The sequence below is a fragment of the Lissotriton vulgaris genome, chromosome 2_1 (genome assembly GCF_964263255.1).
Source record: "Lissotriton vulgaris chromosome 2_1, aLisVul1.2, whole genome shotgun sequence".
NCBI lineage: Eukaryota > Metazoa > Chordata > Amphibia > Caudata > Salamandridae > Lissotriton > Lissotriton vulgaris.
In genome coordinates this window covers 1,749,571,284-1,749,591,912 of record NC_141687.1, presented here as the reverse complement: position 1 = coordinate 1,749,591,912, position 20,629 = coordinate 1,749,571,284, and the positions used below count along the sequence as shown (strand labels likewise).

Sequence of the window (20,629 nt, the reverse complement as noted above, 5' to 3'; positions counted from 1 at the left end):
CACCTTTCTTTTTAAAAGTGCAACTTGTCTGACTTGCTCCACCCTCCAACTCCACCCTCCAACTTCACACCCTCCAACTCCACCCTCCACCTCCACCCTCCAACTCCAACTCCACCTCCACCTCCACCCTCCAACTCCACCTCCACCCTCCAAGTCCAACTCCACCCTCCAAAATGTACGAAATTACGTTATAAATGTCAGAGAAAATCTTTTAAAAAAATCCACCTCCACCCTCCAACTCCACCCTCCAACTCCAACTCCACCCTCCAACTCCACCCTCCAACTTCACCCTCTAACTCCACCCTCCAACTTCACCCTCCAACCTCACCCTCCAACTCCACCCTCCAACTCCACCCTCCAACTCCACACTCCAACTCCAACTCCACCCTCCAACTCCAAATCCACCTCCACCCTCCAACTCCACCCTCCAACTCCACCCTCCAACTCCACCCTCCAACTCCAACTCCACCCTCCAACTCCAACTCCACCCTCCAACTCCACCTCCACCCTCCAACTCCACCCTCCAACTCCAACTCCACCCTCCAACTCCAACCTCCAACTCCAACTCCACCCTCCAACTCCAACTCTACCCTCCAACTCCACCCTCCAACTCCAACTCCACCCTCCAACTCCACCCCCAACTCCACCCTCCAACTCCAACTCAACCCTCCAACTCCACTCTACCCTCCAACTCCACCTTCCAACTCCACCCTCCAACTCCACCATCCAACTCCACACTCCAACTCCACCCTCCAACTCCACCCTCCAACTCCAACTCCACCCTCCAATTCCACTCCACCCTCCAACTCCACCCTCCAACTCCACCCTCCAACTCCACCCTCCATCACTATGGGACACCACCACATCACTCGGGAACACCACCACATCACTCAGCCCAACCACATCATCACTCAGCACCACAACAGCACTGTCCTTGCTTGCTACCAACAAGTATTGCCATAGCCAGTAGGACTCGCATTAGGAAAGTGTAAGCTATTGGCTTTGTGAATAACAATGCTATTAATTTATATATTTTCAAAGCCAACACATTAAAAAAATGTGTCATTTACAATACCAATAGCTCACACTTTCCTAATGCGAGACCTATTGCATTGCAAATGCTTGTTTCCCTTTAGGGTTGTTGCTATAGCTGATGTTCAATCAGTGAGTGGGCTCCAGTGTTTTCGTCAGAGTAGGCAATAGTGGATGCGCACCTTTCTTTTTAAAAGTGCAACTTGGGGGCGTGGCCAAGATGGCGGGCTGAGCGGTCGCACTTGCCGAGAGCTCCCGGACCCCTGAATTCCTGCACCGCCTGTAACCGCTGATTCCCCCCCGGATCAAGCGGCAACTGAGCCTGGTGCTTACGGTGGAGGTGTGGAGAGCCTGCTGAGCCTGGTTTGCGCCGTCGGGGACGAGATTCTGACCGGTACGGCCCGGGTTGGACCCCGCTGAACGGCCCGAGTGTGAGCCCGAGGCCGGGAGTCTCCCGACCCTCGGTGCGCAACGGAGCGACCAGCTTCCGAGGGGTGAAGCCCGCAGCGGTGCATGAGCTGTTGGAGTGGGAGTCGGCAGCAGCTTCGCGAGCGGCTCGGAGTTGTCCGACGGCGGCTGTACGGAGCGGAACGGAGCGGAGGTGCAGAGCGGAGGCGGAGTCGGCATCGCCTCACTACGCCAGCCCGTGGCTTGAGGAGGCCCGCTGGAGGAGATCGCTTCGGCTGGTTGTCTGTGTGGGACTGAAGAACGAGTCTCCCGGGGAAGATCTTTCCCTGAAGCCGTGGACCTCGGCGAACGTTGCACTGTGACTCTGCCCACTGGCCGGATTTTTGGCTCTCAGATCGGAGAAGGAGAGGGGATCTCCATCTTGGGCGTTGGCCCCTCGACTTTGCGGAGCGGCCATTTTGTGTAGCTCGGCCGAGCCTCCCGGTGCTTTCTGTGTGGGCTGCTCTCGGATGGCATATAGCTGCTTTCTTTGCTGGACAGTGAGCCTCAGCGTCCTTTATTGAGCTACAATGTCGAATGCTAGGGGACAGCGACGGGGCGACCGGACCTTGCCGGAAATGCTGGGACGGGGCTCCCTACGCAGCGGAGGAGCCCAACCTGCCGTGACCTCCCCGGTGCCGACCAGGGGGGCGGATGGTGGAGAGCCCCCGGTGACGAGATCGTTTCTCGAATCGCTGTTTAGCTCCCTTCGGGAGGACTTTCAATTGCTCAAGAATGAGGTGGCCGGGGAGGTCCGCGAAGTAAGGAGAGAGATGGACTCCCTGGGGGACCGTGTGAACACAGTGGAGGAAGCGGGTCACTCCAGAGATGAGGAGATCACCCATCTGCAGCAGGAAGTCCTGCGGCTGCGGGAGCAACAGATTGAGTTACAGGCCCACGCCGAGGACCTTGAAAATCGGTCCAGGCGAAACAACATACGGGTCCGCGGTGTGCCGTCTGGTGAGGAGGGTGAGGACGTGACTGCATATCTGGTGGCTCTCTTCCGGGCGATCCTGGGGGAGTCGGAGGACTTTCGGATTCGCATAGACCGGGCACACCGGGTGGGTCGCCCCCGCAGAGCTACGGCGCCCGCTCCAGACATTCTGGCCTTCCTCCCAAACTTTCCCTTGAAGGAGCGGATCATCCGTGAGGCACGAGGGCAGCAACCCTTCCGATTCCGGGACCACCCTGTGACCCTGTTTCAGGACTTATCCACAGTCACGCTACAGAAGAGGAAATCCTTCAAGATCGCCACGGACTTCCTTCGAGAGCATGAGACACAATATTCCTGGGGACACCCCTTCCGTCTGATCTTTAGGTGGAACGGTGTCTTGCATCAGCTTCGGTCCCTCCAGGATGTCTGCGCGGTGTTGGGCCTCACAGCATCGGACACAGATACCCCGGCCCCACGGCGGAGGCGCAGCACTCGTAACGGATGGCGACAGGCTGGGGGGGGGGCCTCTCCTCCGGCGGAGCGTCCGGGCTCGCCCGCAATCCGGGCGGACATGGCGGCTGCCATCCAGGAGGCCTCCAGAGTGGCGACGAACGGCGAAGTGGCCTTGACGGCCTGAACTCACTCCGGGGGGAGTCTACTCTAGCTCATTCTTATTGCAGGTGCGGGGATCCGGGGGGTGGGCTGGGAGGAAGGGCGAGTGCTGGTGGTGGTGGCTGGACGTCCACTAGATTGACTTACCACGGCCTTGCCCGTTTCGGGCCGGACTGGGACAATGTCTTTTTTGGGAAGTTTGGGAAGCGGGGAATTGGGTTGGGACAGGCGGGCAGATGTTTTGATCCTGGGACCTAGAAGGGGGACCAGTAGTGAGGGGTGGTGTAGATTTGGTTGTGTGGGGGCAGGGGGGGGTTTTCTAGTTGTGGGGTGTTGGGGTACGGGGACTGTACTGTGCCAGTGGGTGTTTCAAAGTTGCTCTGTTTTGAGACCTCGAATGGTGCCTTCTGTGTTTGATTGCGGGGCTTTGCTTCCTGATGTGTGCTCCTTGAACTCCCTCCTTGATGGCTCTTAAGGTGCTTACTATCAATGTGAAAGGGCTGAACAACCCGGTCAAGCGGCGGGCAGTGTTATCCTTGCTGGAGAACTCACAAGCGGATATCTGCCTGTTGCAGGAGACCCATTTGCTGGCTAAGGATTGCTCGCGGATGCGTACCCCTAAGTTCCCCACGCAGCTATTCTCCTCTAGCACCTCCAAGACGGCGGGGGTGGCCATCTTGTTTTCTAGGGGGTTCAGGGGGGAGGTCGTGTGCAAGGTAGCAGAACAGAAAGGGAGACTTCTAGTATACAAGATTAAGATGGGGGGATTGGCACTGACTGTTGGCACCGTCTATTGCCCCAATGATCATCAGGATCAATTCTTGCACAGGGCTTTGGACGACGTTGCATCCACCTCTGATAGGCACATAGTGTTGGGGGGTGATTTGAACCTGGTTTTCGACGCGGCATTGGACAGGTCTGTGCAGCGGCGCCATCAGTTGGGTAGCTTTCGGGCTCGATTCGAACTCGACTTGAGGAGCTGGACTTGCACGACATGTGGCGCCGCCTCCACCCCACCACCCGCGCATACTCTTATTTCTCACACGCCCATAGATCCTATGCGCGCTTAGACCATCTCCTAGTGTCGGGCCCAATGCTCCTTTTGGCTTCGAGTGCGGACGTGGGGGTCCTCTCTCTTTCTGACCACGCTCCGGTGGAGGGCGTTTTCACTCTTCCGCCGGTGGCTCGGCCGAGAGGGGTCTGGAGGCTCCGAGACACGCTTTTGCACAGGCGGTTGGTGGTGGATCAGATCCGGGCGGCCATTTTGGCTTTTCAGACCGTGAACGATAATGGGGATACTTCTCGTGCGACACAGTGGGCAGCCCTCAAGGCCGTGCTCCGAGGCGAATTTATCGCGATTTCCTCGGCCGAGAATAGGGACCGACAACTCAAGAGGGATGAGCTCACCCGGCAGGTGAGGGAGCTGGAGCAGGTTCATCATAGGACAGGGGCCCCCAGGGTGTGGAGACAGCTGAAGGCGGCGCGGAAGCTCCTGGCGGCCCTCGACACGGACCGGGCGGAGTATGCGATGCTTCGCCTGAAACACAAATATTACACAGGGGGCGATCGGTGTGGGCGGCTCCTGGCTAACAAACTTAGGGTGCAGCACCAGCAGCACCGAGTGAAGGAACTATTGGACCCGGCCGGAGGTAGAGTCACGACCGATGAGCAGATAGCAGATGTCTTTCGCAGCTTTTATGCTGACCTCTACTCCGGGGAGGCCCCTTCGGCCCAGGCCGAGGTGGACTATCTGGACTCGGTCCCGCTCCCGTCGCTGACACAGGATCAGGCTCAGTATCTGGAGCATGACATACGTATCGAGGAGGTGGTCACGGCGATATCCCGGCTCAAACTGGGCAAGGCCCCGGGTCCGGATGGCTTTATCCCGCTGTTCTACAAAACCTTCTGTCAGGAGCTGGCGCCTCTGCTGACTCGCCTCTTTAACTCCTTCGCAGAGCCGGGAGCCATCCCCTCCGAATTTCTCCAGGCCACGGTTTCAGTGATTCCGAAGCCGGGCAAGGATAGGGCCGCTTGTGGGTCCTACCGTCCCATTTCGCTGCTGAACACTGATTTGAAGGTGTTCACCAGTATATTAGCCGCACGCCTGGCGTTGCACCTCCCCGGCATGGTTGACTCGGACCAAGCGGGCTTCGTGCCCGGTAGGCAAACGGTAGATAACACGAAAAGGGTGACGCACATTCTCGAGAAGGCTTCCAGGATCCCTGGGGAGAGGATGCTCCTGTCCATCGACGCGGAGAAGGCTTTTGACAGGGTGCATTGGCCCTACCTGGAGAAAGTCCTGAGCAAATTCGGGATAGGGGAGAGGTTCCGTCATTTGATCTTCAACTGTTACCGGTTCCCATCTGCGGTGGTCCGGGTGAACGGCGGCACTTCTCGACCCTTCCCCATTGAGCGGGGCACGAGACAGGGGTGCCCGCTCTCCCCTTTGCTCTTTGCCCTGTACATGGAGCCATTTGCCCAGAGGGTTAGGCAGAACCCTGACATTATCGGCGTCCAGATGGGTGGGTTCCGTCATGCGATTAGCCTGTACGCGGATGATGTCATTCTGACGCTGGATGACCCGCGGAGATCGCTGCCGGCCTGTGTGGAGGAACTGAACTTATTCGCTGACGTGGCGGGTTTCAAGGTGAACCTGGGTAAGTCAGCCGCCCTGGACATCTCGCTTACTGCTGCCACTAGGGTGGAACTGCAGAGGCTTTACCCTCTGAGCTGGTCCAGGGACCGGATCCCGTACTTGGGGATCCTGTTGGCGCCCTCCCTCCCGGAGATGGTCACGGCCAATTACGCGGCTCTGGGCGCGAAAATCAGGGAGGAACTGGGCCGGTGGGATAAGGGCACGCTGTCGCTACTGGGTAGGGTGGCCGCGGTGAAGATGACCCTCCTGCCTCAGGTGCTTTACCTCTTCAGAGCGTTACCGCTCCAGCCCCCCGCGGGGTGGCTTGCGGAGACTCAGACTGCCATTGCACGGTTCGTGTGGCAGGGCCGCAGGCCGAGGATCAAGAGAGGCATCGCAATGCTGTCACCGGAATCCGGAGGGCTGGGGATACCGGACTTGCGGAAATATTTCCAGGCCGCTCAGCTCCGCTATCTCGTGGAATGGAACCGGTGGGAGTCTGATAAGCATTGGCTGTTCCAGGATCAGGCGGTGGCGGGTAGGACGCTGCAGGAAGTGCCATTCTTGAGGCGGGCCCATCGGCCCCCCAATCTTTATGCGTCCTTGGTAACGCGGGTCCCGCTCCAGACGTGGGACTCGGTGGCTGCCAGATGCGAGCTTACCACCTTCCCCTCTCCCTTTACGCCGCTCATTGGCAACCCGGACTTCGGCCCCGGGATGGAACCGGGTGCCTATGAGCGCTGGCGGGTGGCCCGCTGCTGCACTCTGTATCACTTGTACTCCCCTGAGGGGGTTGTCTCCTTCCAGGACTTGAGACGGGATTATGGCCTCCCGGAAACGGAGCGCATGCGATATATGCAGGCGCGCCACTGGGCATTACAACCCCAAGTGCGCGACGCGGCACACCGGGAAATCACGGCGTATGAGCATTGGTTAATTACTCGCACGTCGGACGCTAAACTGATCTCAGACCTGTATAGAATGCTGCAGCCCCCCTCCTTTCATATTCACAACCCCGGTCGGGAACGTTGGGAGCGAGAGCTCGGGCGCGAGCTGAGCCATAAAGAATGGGAACACATCTCCTTCCGCGCACGCCATTCGGCTTACCACACGGGTCTTACAGAGACCTTCACTAAAATCTCGACCTACTGGTACCGTACTCCGGAGAAACTGCACGAGATGGACAGGGCAATACCAGGGACGTGCTGGCGCAACTGTGGCAACACTGGTACACTAACACACATTCAATGGGAATGCCCCCTGCTGGCTCCTTACTGGGAAGAGGTCTTGGGCGAGGTGGACAAATGCTTTGGGATAGAACTCCCTAGATTCCCGGCCTATGTCCTGCTAGGGCTGCCGAATGGGCTGATGTACCCCCTTAGGTCTAAGAGAGGTAGACAGATAGCGATTGCGCTGGGGTCAGCGGTGCAGAATATTCTCATACACTGGCGCACCACAACACTTCCCTCTGTAGTTGTTTGGCTACACAGATTATGGCACGTTCTTGGAATGGAGAAGATGTCCTTAGTAGCCCTGGGGGATACTGATACCTTTGAGGAATTGTGGGAGCCCTTTCACTGCCTGTTATGTTCCGAGTTTCGAGAGATCACCTGCCCTAGATACCTTCGGTTGTTGAGGCTGACGCCGCCACCAGACCCGCCTGCTTGATTGGGTGGGGTCGGTATTGTATAGCAGAGATTCATGGAGAGTTCGCAGTAGTGGAGACTGTAGACATTGGCACAGTACAGGGGGTGGGTTGGGATATGGTAGTTGGGAGTTTTGTTTGGTTAGGTAGGTTTTTGGAGCGGGGTTGTTTCTCCTCCCTTCACCCCTCCCCCCAACCCTTTTTTTTCTCTCCTTCCCTCTCTTCCCTTCCCTTCCCCCCCCTTTTTTTCCTAACCCCCCCCCCCTTTTTCTTTCATTCGTTCTCTCCTTTGTCCCTCCCCTCCTGACTTTCTTTCCTTCCCCCATCCCGTCCCTCCCTCCCCTTCCCCCCCCCCCCCCTCGTTGTCTGTACGTGCCCACAGGTGCGAAAGCTATGCTCCCGAGTCGGATGGAGCCCCTTGCAAAATAGTGACTGCATTGTTGTACTTGCTGTATAATGCGAACTAATGTGCGGTTCCTGTGGTTCATTTGTTCCCTGCCCCCTTGTGTCCTGCCCCACCCTGCTTCAATAAAATACTTTAAACCTAAAAGTGCAACTTGCTCCACCCTCCAACTCCACCCTCCAACTTCACACCCTCCAACTCCACCCTCCACCTCCACCCTCCAACTCCACCTCCACCTCCACCCTCCAACTCCACCTCCACCCTCCAAGTCCAACTCCACCCTCCAAAATGTACGAAATTACGTTATAAATGTCAGAGAAAATCTTTTTAAAAAATCCACCTCCACCCTCCAACTCCACCATCCAACTCCATCCTCCAACTCCACCCTCCAACTCCACCCTCCAACTTCACCCTCCAACCTCACCCTCCAACTCCACCCTCCAACTCCACCCTCCAACTCCACACTCCAACTCCAACTCCACCCTCCAACTCCAAATCCACCTCCACCCTCCAACTCCACCCTCCAAATCCAACTCCACCCTCCAACTCCACCCTTCAACTCCACCCTCCAACTCCACCCTCCAACTCCACCCTCCAACTCCAACTCCACCCTCCAACTCCACCCTCCAACTCCAACTCCACCCTCCAACTACACCCTCCAACTCCAACTCCACCCTCCAACTCCACCCTCCAACTCCAACCTCCAACTCCACTTCACCCTCCAACTCCACCCTCCAACTCCAACTCCACCCCCAACTCCACCCTCCAACTCCAACTCAACCCTCCAACTCCACTCTACCCTCCAACTCCACCTTCCAACTCCACCCTCCAACTCCACCCTCCAACTCCACCATCCAACTCCACACTCCAACTCCACCCTCCAACTCCACCCTCCAACTCCACCCTCCAATTTCACTCCACCCTCCAACTCCACCCTCCATCACTCGGGGACACCACCACATCACTCGGGAACACCACCACATCATTCAGCCCAACCACATCATCACTCAGCACCACAACAGCACTGTCCTTGCTTGCTACCAACAAGTATTGCCATAGCCAATAGGACTCGCATTAGGAAAGTGTAAGCTATTGGCTTTGTGAATAACAATGCTATTAATTTATATATTTTCAAAGCCAACACATATTAAAAAAATGTGTCAATTACAATACCAATAGCTCACACTTTCCTAATGCGAGACCTATTGCATTGCAAATGCTTGTTTCCCTTTAGGGTTGTTGCTATAGCTGATGTTCATACAGTTTGTTCTGCGAGTAATAGCACAGGAGAGCTAAAAACCATCTCACTAGAATGTGGCCCAAAGTGATTATAAGTGGCTGAGATTCATTCTAGCATTCCTCTCGTCACTTTTCATGTTACCTTTTCTGTTGTTAGCATCTTTTTTCAATCTGTGTTTTTGCTAATTATTTAATTTATTTATATTGTACCGCTCAAGTTGCAAAAAGCCACTTTGTAATCCTTGTACTCAGAACCACGAGTTGGTGATAGAGGTTAATGTCCAAACCCACTTGTTGTTTACAAGCTGATAGGAACTGTACTGAAGCCTCAGATGGAAGAAGGAGCTGGTCCCTTTTGGAGGGACGAGGATAGTCCCACTGGTATCTCATTAAGAGTTAAAAGATGCTGTGATTAGGATTATTTTGAAAGCCTTTATAAAAGCGGCTAAGTTTACAGTGAAGGGTGAGCTCAAGAACCTCCAAAGATGTGTTCAACGAACGCAGCTGTTTACCTTACATGTCTATTTATTCTGCATTTGGGTTGGCTAATCAATCTTGCGACATTATCCACGATATAAAACATGGGTTAAAGGTATCGGTCAGTGTTTGGAGGCAATCAAGTCTTTTTCCACAAGAGTATTTTGTATATGGTGCACTAACATTTAATTGTAATCCTTGTTCTACTGGGTCCAGTGTAGGCATTTTAATGATGGGTGATCATGGTCACACTTTCTCATATTTAGGCAGAGTCTAGCTACTTGGTCTTGAATTAGAATTATCTGGAGTTTCTGCATGTCCTAATTGAAGGTCCTGGTGTATTACCATTATAAATTCCAGGTGTGATAGCAGTAGAGTTCTAGTAAACCATTATTATACAGAGGTAGATTTATGTGAGTGTCTAAGATTGTGGGACATTACTCTTTTACTCCTGATGGTTTGCTTACCAGATAGACAGGAAGAAATCTGTGGAAATCCACATCAAACTGATGGAGTGACGTGGTGTTGCTGATCATATTCCGTTACTTGTTGACTTAAGAATATTAGGATGCATTAAATCCAACGTACGAGTGATCCAGTGATCTTGACGCATTTTTTAAGAATTTGCAGAAGTATTTCATTAGCCACCATTTTATAAGCCACTGAACAAGCCGTGAAAGATAACTGGCTGGTCCATGTCCAACAATGTGAAAGGTTCATCGTAGTTGTTCATCGTGGTGGATTCTCTGCCTCTACCATGTCTGAAACCTGATTGAGGGTTATGGACTTCCACACAATTGCAGAATTGTTTCATGAACCCTGCTTCTAGACTCTTACTGGGAAGCAGGAGGTTGGATATGATTCAGTAGTTTGTAGTGTCTTTGGGGTCCGCTGTTCAATTTTTCCGTGAAGTCCATATATTTGTCTTTCATTACTACATCATATGTGTTTGAAGCAGGCCTCCCGTAATTCTGTGATGTCTGGGGTTGCGATCCCGCTGCAACCTTTGGTAAACGATGCTGGGCAGTGATCAGCTGCCAAGCTGAGTGAAAGATTGGAAAGAGGTGTGAGTTTCAGGTGGATTGATAAGGCTGAAAGGTATTCCAGATTAGAAGATTGTTGATCTTGGCCACGAAAAGACAAGCTTTCTTTGCACTAGTCAGAAATGTTGTCTAGAGCACTTTTGTTGGTTTATGGATGTATTCTCTCGCTGAAGATGTTGAAAAGCTCATTGGTTTGGCTATAGCTTCCGTGGTGCATGACTTGCAGTGCTCTTTTTTGCTGTGCATACTGCCTATCACAGGGCAGAATGCACAACAAAAAAAGAGTACTGTATGCAAATGGCTTTTCAATTAACATATATCCTTCTGGTCCTTAGACTTCACTAGCAATGCTCCAGTATCAGCCCCTCCCCAATCAGCTATACCAAGACTTGGTGGAATGATTTATTGATTAGCTTGTCATTGGTTTTAGGTTTCCTTTGTTGGCTTGGTGTAGTTTCTGTAAAGCTCTGGAGATGTTGCTGTTTAAGATCTTTGTTAATCCTCCTGTATGGATTGCACTGAAGATGAGATCCAACGACTGGGAATGAATCATGGGAGATGGTGATACTTTTAAGCATCCTTCAAGGGACTCTAGGCAAGGGCTTTTAGGTGGTAACGTGGTTATAGATAGTGAGATCATGAACTCTTCTGACGAGGATTGAGGCTGTAACATTATTATATCAGAAACGTTCACACATGGGGGAAGACTAGATCCTGCATGTGGCCCGCTGTGTGGGTGGGTATCTTGACTACTTGTGCGCTGCCTAAAGAACCCTATAGTCAGTTAGATCTGCAGTTTGCTTATTGTCTTCTTATCGAAACGTAAGCTGAATCACCCATTAGGATGGCTTTTTGCAGTCAGGATTATTTTAAAATGGATAAATTTATTGTTTGCTCTAAACAGAGACATTTAGATCAAGGTTTGCAGTAGACCATTGGTAACATAAAGGATGAGTTTGAATTGGTTGAGACGCTTATGGTCAGTTGTTATAAAGAGGCTAAGTTATTATGCGTGAGATGTTGGTGGTCAGGATAACTGAGATTCTTCCCTCTGGCTGATTCTCTATCTTTGTAAGACTATTTTATATCTTGGGAGTGGAGCTCATTTAACAAAGAGAGGGGCTTGTAGGATTGAGAATTGATCAGGCTGATCCTAAGGCTATATAGGTTTGAACTGATAGATGGATAGCTTCGGGTTTGTCTTCTGTACAGGGTAATTTGTTTTGCTATATGGGTTTGTATGTGAGTTTGTTTGTGGTCACTGAAGGTCTGTCCTAGTTTCAGATTTTGTATTGTTCCTGAGGTTCTTTGAAGTGGTTGAATCTAGGTACTCTCAGTACTATTGAACTTAGTTTCATAGGGATCAGTCACTTGTGGTAGTGAGTGTACACTTTCATCAGGAACTCTAGACCTCAAACCTCTGTGATCACTTTCAAGCCATTGAGTGCTTGCGGTTTTACACGTTAGCTTGGATTAATATTGTGCCTTTATCAGACCGGCTGATTGTTATGAAACCTATTAGGAACCTATTTTCCTTCTGTATTCAGTCGAAGCTCCATGAGATATTTCAGTCAAACTGTTATAAATATGAGGATGGTAACTACGATGAATTATGTGCCTGGTGAAATAAGCTGGTGGCGTGTTTCCTTGCTCTAGTCCAGTGAGAGTGGTGACAATGAGGGATTCTGGGCTGCTTGTGATAACGGTTCATGTGTATCCCTTCTTAGATTTTGGATGTTACATTTAATGAGGAGTCGATTTCTTTTTTTTAAAAAACATTTTTATTTGCATTTTAATAAAACTCAACAATATAGCATGCCATCATCAGCCCATCTTCCCCGTTCCCATGCTTCTCCCAACCGAGGAGTCGAGTTCTTATTGATTAACTCCTCTACGCTTGAGCTAAGGAATACAGTTAATTTGGTGCTTCCTTACGTTTATTTAGTGGATGATCGGTTTACACAATATACTTAATTCTGTTTAAAATAACCTGCCAGCTCATTGAACCTGTATTGAGAGTGATACAACGCCAAGATAAATTGACGTGACCCACTGGCCCCATTGTGATGTGTGGCATTCCAGACAATTATGTCTTGATTGTAAAGAGGGCCTCAACGTCCCTTATTGTCTTCAAGAAGACATAGGTGGGCTAGGTAACTTTGCTGTTAGGTGATCAATGGGAAGGGCAGTTTGGGGTATTGGCCAATTAGGGCTACTGGCATAAAAATGTTTTATTTCATCTGGTCCTGTGGGTTGGACTTTGAGAGGTTCATCTGTATGAATTCGGTGATCTGGTATATGCCTAGGTGTGGAGTGTTTTAATGAGAAACTTGCTATACGAGTCAAAACATAAGTAGCTTCATAAATATGAAGGACGCTCTTAGATGAGATTCAGGTAGACAAGTCTGCAGTTCTGTGGCACTTGTGCTTTTAGAACAGGGGTCTCCAACCAGTACCTCAGGAGCCACCAGTAGCTCGCCAGCTGCCAATATGTAGCTCTTGGATGACAGTCCAGCCTCATACTACATTCAGAGGATCTGCAGCGTGTCATGCTGCGTCTTGCACAGTGCAGGAGTCAGCACTGCTAAGTTGTAGATGCTTGTAATAGCAGCGAGCCAACCAACCACAAAAGCCCTATGCTCAAACAAATTTCCAATGTGATTGACAGTTTGAAGCCTGAAACGTAATCAATTGCTTTGCAGAAAAGTCACTGCGTACTTGGGCCCCACTGCCTTGAACCACACTGTGTGTATGCTCTAGCCTGGGGAGGAAGAGCAGAGAACCTCAAGGGTTGGACTGTAAGAGTTGAAGAGAGTCAACTTAAAAAAATTATCTGATGACCAAGTCTGATATGGTAACTACAGTAGCAGTTATTATATTTGTTAGTAGCATGGGATTTATTTATTTAGAGGGTTTCTATAGCGCTAGCCAGACCCAAGGGTATCGGAGCGCTTTACAACATGAAGAAGAGAAGACAAATGCAGAACAGTGTCAAGGAAAGCAAATATAGAAGAAGAGTTCAAATTTTACAGTTCTGCTGAGTGTCAAAGGTGTGTTGATGGGGTAGAGAGGTCGAGGGATCCGAGTCGAAGCCATGAGGTAGAGGGGTCCAGGGGTAGTCTCAGAGCCTAGAGGAGGCAAGTCATGTGCTGTAATTTTCTCTTCGCTGTGCCGACCCAGTGGTAGAGAGTTCGGGGAAAGGGTATGGGGTAGGAGGTGGTTGAGCATTGTCTGATGGCTGCCTGTTGGGGGCGTGATGTCAGGTGACTGCCTGGAGGAGGCGAGAGCTTCACATGATTGCGTTCGGGAAGGCGCTGTTGAGGTAAAGGGTTTTTAGGAGGCTTTTGAATTTTGGAAAAGAGGGGGTGGTTCTGATATCGACTGGGATGGCGTTCCAGATTTGCGGAGCGTTTCCTGCAAAAGAGCGGACAGCAGTCTTCTGTTTCCGCGTTTTCAGGGGAATGAGTAAGAAGGAGTTGGAACTCCTGAGGTTTCTTGATTGACCGGCTTTCTTGAGTTTGGCGTCAAGGTATTCCGGTTTCCCTGTGTGCAGGGCTTTGTGTGTGAGGCAGGCCGTTCTAAAACTGGCCCTCATTTCCACTGGGAGCCATCTCTGAGTGCGGGAGATATGTGGTCAAATCTTTTTATTCCGGTGACCATTCTGGCAGCTGCATTGAGAGTGGTTTTGAGAGGGGCTAGGTAGGAGCGAGCTGAACCAGAAAGGACTGCGTTCAGAGCAATTAATGGAGAAGTACTATGGCTGTGTATTTTTAAGGACTTGCGCTCCTAATTTAGACTGGACCCTAAACTAATTATGTTCAACATTTGAGATTATATTGGACCAGATTGGTGTTCTTTCATGTTATTGGTTCATTTATCAATACTATTTAAGTCACGCTGCTGTGATCCAAACCATTTTCCTCCCTTTAATATTATCTCGAGTAGATCTCATGATGCTTTACCGGGGCGAGTGGAGCACTCAGTTTTTTTCTGCCAGGATTTATTTGTAGTATGACTTGTAGGCTTATAATAAGGATATAGATTAGACCGGGTTGTCTCGTTGCATGATTGGCAACATGATGAATATGATCATCTCTAGAGGCAAGAATGAGACCTACTTCAGCCTTTGGGTTTTGCTTACAAGGGGTGTGAGGAGAAGAACACGTGTTCTCTAAATGCACTGTTTAGTAAGTTTTACATTTGCACCTACACATACTTAATCAGTATGATTGTTCTTGCTGTTCAAATTCTCTTTATCTTGAGACAGTTTAGATTCCCTGCTAAGATATCAATGTGAATAGCCTCATTGATTAATTGAATGCTACCAAGACAGAAGTGCCTCTCGCAATCTGTCATTAATTCACAGTTTAAAAGGCACTCAATGCTCACCCGGAGTCTTTCACCATACATGGAGTGCCCCGGCAGATATCCAAGGAATGCTTTGCCCAGCACATTGTCTCAAATAAATCTAAAAAAATATTCCGTACAAGAACCTACCCTTTGCTCGCATCCCTCACCCCCACCAAGATTCAGTACTCTAAATTTAAGATGAGTCCACAAAATGTATTAAAAGCGGTGATCACAGAAAAATTCGGCAGGGATCTCCTTGGTATGCACCAAGGAGAGGATGGATCTCCCTGATGGAGAATGGAGCACACGGAGTGCCATTGCAACGTACGCACTACAATGAATGTGTGGTTACCATTACAACGCAAGTCGTTACAACGACTTGCTTTAGGGAAATCATTGTTGGATTTTAAATCCAACATCTTCCCTACTGTTGCACAGAGTTGGAATAGTAAAATAAACTATTCCAAACTCCAGCGCTTCCCTAAGGCAAGGTAACGACTTGCTTTGTAAAGGAACGCGTGGTAATGACGTGTTCATTGCATTGCCCGTGTTGTAAAGGCATGCGTTGTAAAAGCATGCGTGAATACGTCATACATCCATATCCTACTTATCAGGCTTCGTTGGTAGGGTGATATGGCGCTAAGTTTCAGTTCTCTAGTTGACAAGTGTAAGTAAGGTAATTTAAGAAATAGACAAACTCAGAGCAAGTGGCCTTCAAATGTATCTACAAAGAACAATGTTGCTACAAACACAGCATTTTGGGAAAATCACACTGCATTTGCCAAGAAAGATGCCTTTCCAGCTTTGAAACGAGAATTTCCAGGATATAGTCTAACAGAGTTGGTTGTTGCAGGGTACACATTAAAGCTTTAGCGTAACATTAGATGTTTCCAACCTTTCTTTAGAGCTTCATGCCCATATTGTTCGTAAATAAATTGCCAGTTGCATGTATTTCATAGTCACGTTTATAGTAGGGGTATCGAAAGTGTTTAATTGTTTTGTGAAATTCCATGAAAGTTTTGCGAAATAACTCTTTCAGAATCAAATACCATGCGAAATGCCGTTTGCTGGCGCCTTGGAGGACTTTTTTATGCAAACGCACACTTGCATAAAAAGAACCTCATGGAAGGAGGCTGGCTCAGCAGAAAATGTCTCTTGGCAAGTCAGTGTCTTCCCAGACCAGTCTCCTGTCAGCAAAAACTACGCAAAATTAAATAAAGCGAAATTTGTTGGGAATTTTGCTAGCATAATTACAATTTTCCCCAGGCCTAGTTAACCCTTTCGATGCTGATGACGAGCTCAGCTCTTCATCACCCACGGGTGTCGTGTGCTGATGACGAGCTCAGGTCATGGTGCCACTAAAATGGCATTTTCCAGCACAGGGGGGGGAAAACGCCCAGCAGCCATGTGGTTAATAGATGTGGCATGCAAGGCAGCCAGTTAGTCTGCACCTAATGCCTTCAGCACAACACAGCTGCATGAACGATGCCTTACCAGTGGACATGAAGGGCATTCTTTAGAATGATGCACATCTGGGGGCAGCACAATGATTCGGTGGTGCGCCTCTGCCCGCAATCTCGCCGTGCCCCCACTCTAGAGATGGGGCAAGAGCCAGATGTATCTCTACTGTGCCAGTGTAAACCACGACCTGGCAGCCTGCCTGCCTAAAGAAATCCAGTTCACAGCGGTTGTTACTGATTTTCCCTGCTCTTTAATGCCATGCAAAACATGGCAGAAACGGGAAGGGAAAGTGCAAAGAGACCCACTGACTCAGGGACAAACTGTCTGCACTTTTGAGGCCTTTTGTTCTTTGTTTATAGAAAGCAACCTGTGCTTAGGGCGCTTGCTTTCTCTAAACAAAAAAGTTTGCCAAGCAGCTGCATTAAACAGAGTGCCTGCAGTGCTGTGAAATGGGCCCAGTAGAGATAGACCCACCTAATAGGTTCCTCGCTGATGGACAGGGCGGAACTGGTAACTGAAACCGGCCCTGGCAAACTGCTCGGCCTGCACCGGCGATGGGGGGTGGAGGGGAGGTGGGGACACAGGGTGCAGCTGAGCTGTATGCTAGGGCCGGTTTCGGCCGATTTTGTTACAGGGGTACAATATTGCCAGCCCACGGTAACAAAACCGGCCCCCAACCTGGTGGCCATCCGGGGGAGGCCTGGGCCCGCTAAGGCCAGTCGGGCCCTACTGACAGACCGTCCGCCTGAGGCTAAATTAACTTCTTAGCTTGGAATGGCAGTTTTAAAGTCATGCTGCCTACCCTTATTTCCCATCTGGTGTCTGCATCTTGCCAAATATTGGCTATATTGTTAAACAAGAGGTAGCGTAATAAATAATAATCAACCTTAAATTACATGTGTCCTCTTAGTCATTAAACTATATCCCTCATCAATGATCCACGGCCACCTGTATTCTGAACTGCTGTAGTGGTCTCGTCTCAGTAAATGATCTAAGAGGCGGAGGTCCCAATGATATTTGTGGGAAAGACACATTTAGCTTGAATTTTTATTTACCCACACAGTGACGCTAATCATACGATATGAAAATTACTTATTGCCGAGTTCCATTGATTACTGCTCTGATTCTCAATGCTTGAGATAGTTTTGCAATATTGTTTAAATTAGATGTTTGTCCTTTTGAAATATCCATATCCATAAAGGACTGTTTTAAGACTTTTTTTTTTACTCGAGGGTGTTTACTGTACTGTCTTGGATATTATATGTGGAAGAACTCTCTCGGTTCTGGGCGGACTATAAACAAGAGTTATGCAGTCTGCTGGGAGGTGCTGAGTTGTGGTTTTAAAAGTTATCATGTAATGCGTCAGTGCGTGATCATAGGTTGTAGAATAAAGACATCTGTTGCAGAGCTCCGTGTGTGGTGAATTGAATTTCATTTGCAAACTTCCGGCCTGGGGAGGACGCAACATTTTCAAGCCTCGTTTGAAACACTATCATTGTGGTGTTCGAGCAGGGGCGTAGCTTGGTCTGTAAAATTGTGGGGGTATAAAATTCAGATTTTCCAACAATCACACTGACATATAATGTTAAAATACGTCATACAACATGCAGGGTGGATGAGAGGGGTTTATGGGGTAGATGAAAGGGAGAGGAATGTAGTTTAGTAAAGGTGCTAATTGAGAAAAAACACAATATTTTATAAAATAACAAACATTTTTTAAGACTTTCAAAACAGAGAGAGGGAGAGAATATGTAAACATCAGACCGGCACCGCACATTGTCTGATAGACATCACCTGTACCCAATTATTTACCAGAAAATTAATTTATTGGGGGGGTGTAACATATCAAACACCCCCCCCCAAGCTTCGCCCCTGTGTTCTAGTCAAGATTCCATTATTGCAGTACTGTTTTTTTCCCGATATTGTTTATTGCAGTTTTGTTTATATTGAAATGGGATACCTAATCTTTGGGGAAGTTTGCTCAGATTATTTAAGTCAGTTTTGCTGTAGTGTTTAAGGCTATTCTGTACACGGTAATTTTGGTGCAAATTGTGGCACTTTTCTGCGTTGTTTGAGTTAGTTTAACTATATTCTGAATCATTTTGTCTTTAACCCCTTGGGCGTGGCCACGATTCTGCGCCTGTGTAGGTGATTTAGAGAGAGGGCGGGTTCATGACGGCCCCCAGCCATCATCAGCACATTAGCACACGAGCACTGTGATGCATGACAGCCGGGGGCCGTCATCAGCATGGAAGGGGTTAAAGCTATAAGTATTTTTCGTCGAAAGTATGATTAAGTTTCCTGTATTGTTTCATTTTTTTTTTAATTATTATGATAGATGTCTTTTTATGCTTGACTTGCTTTTCATGATTGTTGAAACCAATTTTCCTTTTCTAGGTGTAGTTTTCATTTATTATATGAGCACCTTTTTTTGTTCTGCTTGAATTTGATTCCTGTACCTTATCTCACCTGGTCCCTGCACTGTCAGTATGTTTTACAGGAGGTTTAGTTTGTTTTGCTCCACTCTTTGGCAAATTTATCTTGTATTGCATGAACCTGTTTATAGGTACTTTATAACGGCGGTTTCCTGTAATGTTTTCATCTATTTATTTTCTGCAGCACTTAGCAACATTTGTTATGGATAAGAGTGAGGCCATTGTGACAGTGGACGATGCTATTAAAAAGCTGATACAGCTGGAGTCGAAGGAGAAGATCTGGACCCAGGAGATGTTGCTGCAGGTGAACGACAAGTCCCTGCGGCTCTTGGACTGCGGAACAGAGGTAAACGCCCTTATCACATTAGAAGTGGGGTCAGAGCAGGGCTTTAATGGGCAGGCACTGTCAGATACTGTTCTTTAATTTGAAATAAAGAGTGCTCACACTTCTCAGCAGGAGTGCATTACTTTCACTGGGGTAATACCGGCACTTCTTAGTTGTGAACAGGTCTGCAATATTGTGTCCTGGCACCTATCCATTGCCATTTCAAGCACTGGGTCAGTGATCTGACCAACCAGGGCACGCCTTCTTTTCAGGCCATTCTGTGCCAGGAAATGGTCTATATCTGCGACTGTAAATTATCAATTCTTTGTGCATGGCGCACATTGATTCCAGAGGGACCTATTAATCAAACACATGCACCAATTGTTTTTAGGTCTGGCTTGATAGTGCATCTGTCTGCTAAATGTATTGTTACAAGTGCTTCAAAATATACATAGATTAGGCTTCGTCTCAATCCAGAGGAGTTTTTCCCTCCCACCTCATACATTTAACTGTTTGTTGTAATATAGAGTAATAGGCATTGGAAGTAGGACTGTGGGGGTGCTGCAGCATCCCCAAAATAACCAAGCTGGAGTTAAGAAGGAGAATGAGCAATAAAGAGCCTTTACATTTATATTTTATCCTGTCACGTTTGCTGTGCATTCAAAGACAGGTGTCAGGCTATCTCTTCTGATAGATTTCTATTTATTCTTCCAACACGGGATTTGGGGCTAGATGTAAGTTATTTTTAATTTACCTACTCTTAAATACCGAATTTTACCGATTCGGTATTGAAGAGTAGGTAAATAGGAAGGAGGCAGATGTAGGTAATTTTTATTTTACAATTACCGAATCTGTAAGATTCGGTATTTACCAATTCGGTAAATATCGAATCGGTATTTCCAATTGATTCCTATGGGTCTTGAAGCCCATAGGAATCAATGGGAAATACCAATTCGGTATTTACCGAATCGGTAAATACCGAATCCTTTAAGGGGGAACGGGGTGTCACTTTGACACCCTGTAGCACCCCAATTCCAGGCTTGTGTGCCATGTGGCACATGTACATGCCCTAAGGGCATGTCTGTGTGTCACATGGCACAGGTGTACATGCACAGATGTGCATGTACACCTGAATTTGTTATTTACCATGCAATAGTATTACATGGTAAATACCGAATTGTAAAGGGCCTGTGGCACACTTAAAAGTGCCGCCTACATCTGCATTTACAGATTAGGTATTTTTACCGAGTCTGTATTTACCGATTCGGTAATTTTACAGAATCGGTAAATACAGAATCGGTAAAAATACCGATTCTGTGAGTGCATGCCCCCTACATAGGAAAAGGCATTTACCGGTCGATAACGGCCGAATTCGGCCGTTACCGACCGGTAAATGCCTACCTCCATCGGGCCCCAAGTGTTTATATTTCTTTTTGAAAAGTTAGAGGATTTCGTGAAGTGAAGTATCTGACAACCTTTTTGCGGTAAAGGGACTGTGAAATTGAAAGGTTGTAGGATGACAGTTTTTTTTCTCTAACACACAACAAAATGTAAACACCTATCAATGAACCTTACAAATATTTTAAAAATA

General features: G+C 48.7%; 1 protein-coding gene across 1 annotated transcript in view; it reads left to right on the top strand.

Annotated features, from left to right (window-relative positions):
• Positions 1-20,629, top strand: part of EPS8L2 (EPS8 signaling adaptor L2) — a 391,990-nt gene that overhangs the window by 290,731 nt on the left and 80,630 nt on the right. The window contains exon 5 of the mRNA XM_086957771.1: positions 18,898-19,059. Coding sequence (XP_086813897.1) covers positions 18,898-19,059 — 162 coding nt within the window. The remainder of the gene's footprint in view (positions 1-18,897; positions 19,060-20,629) is intronic.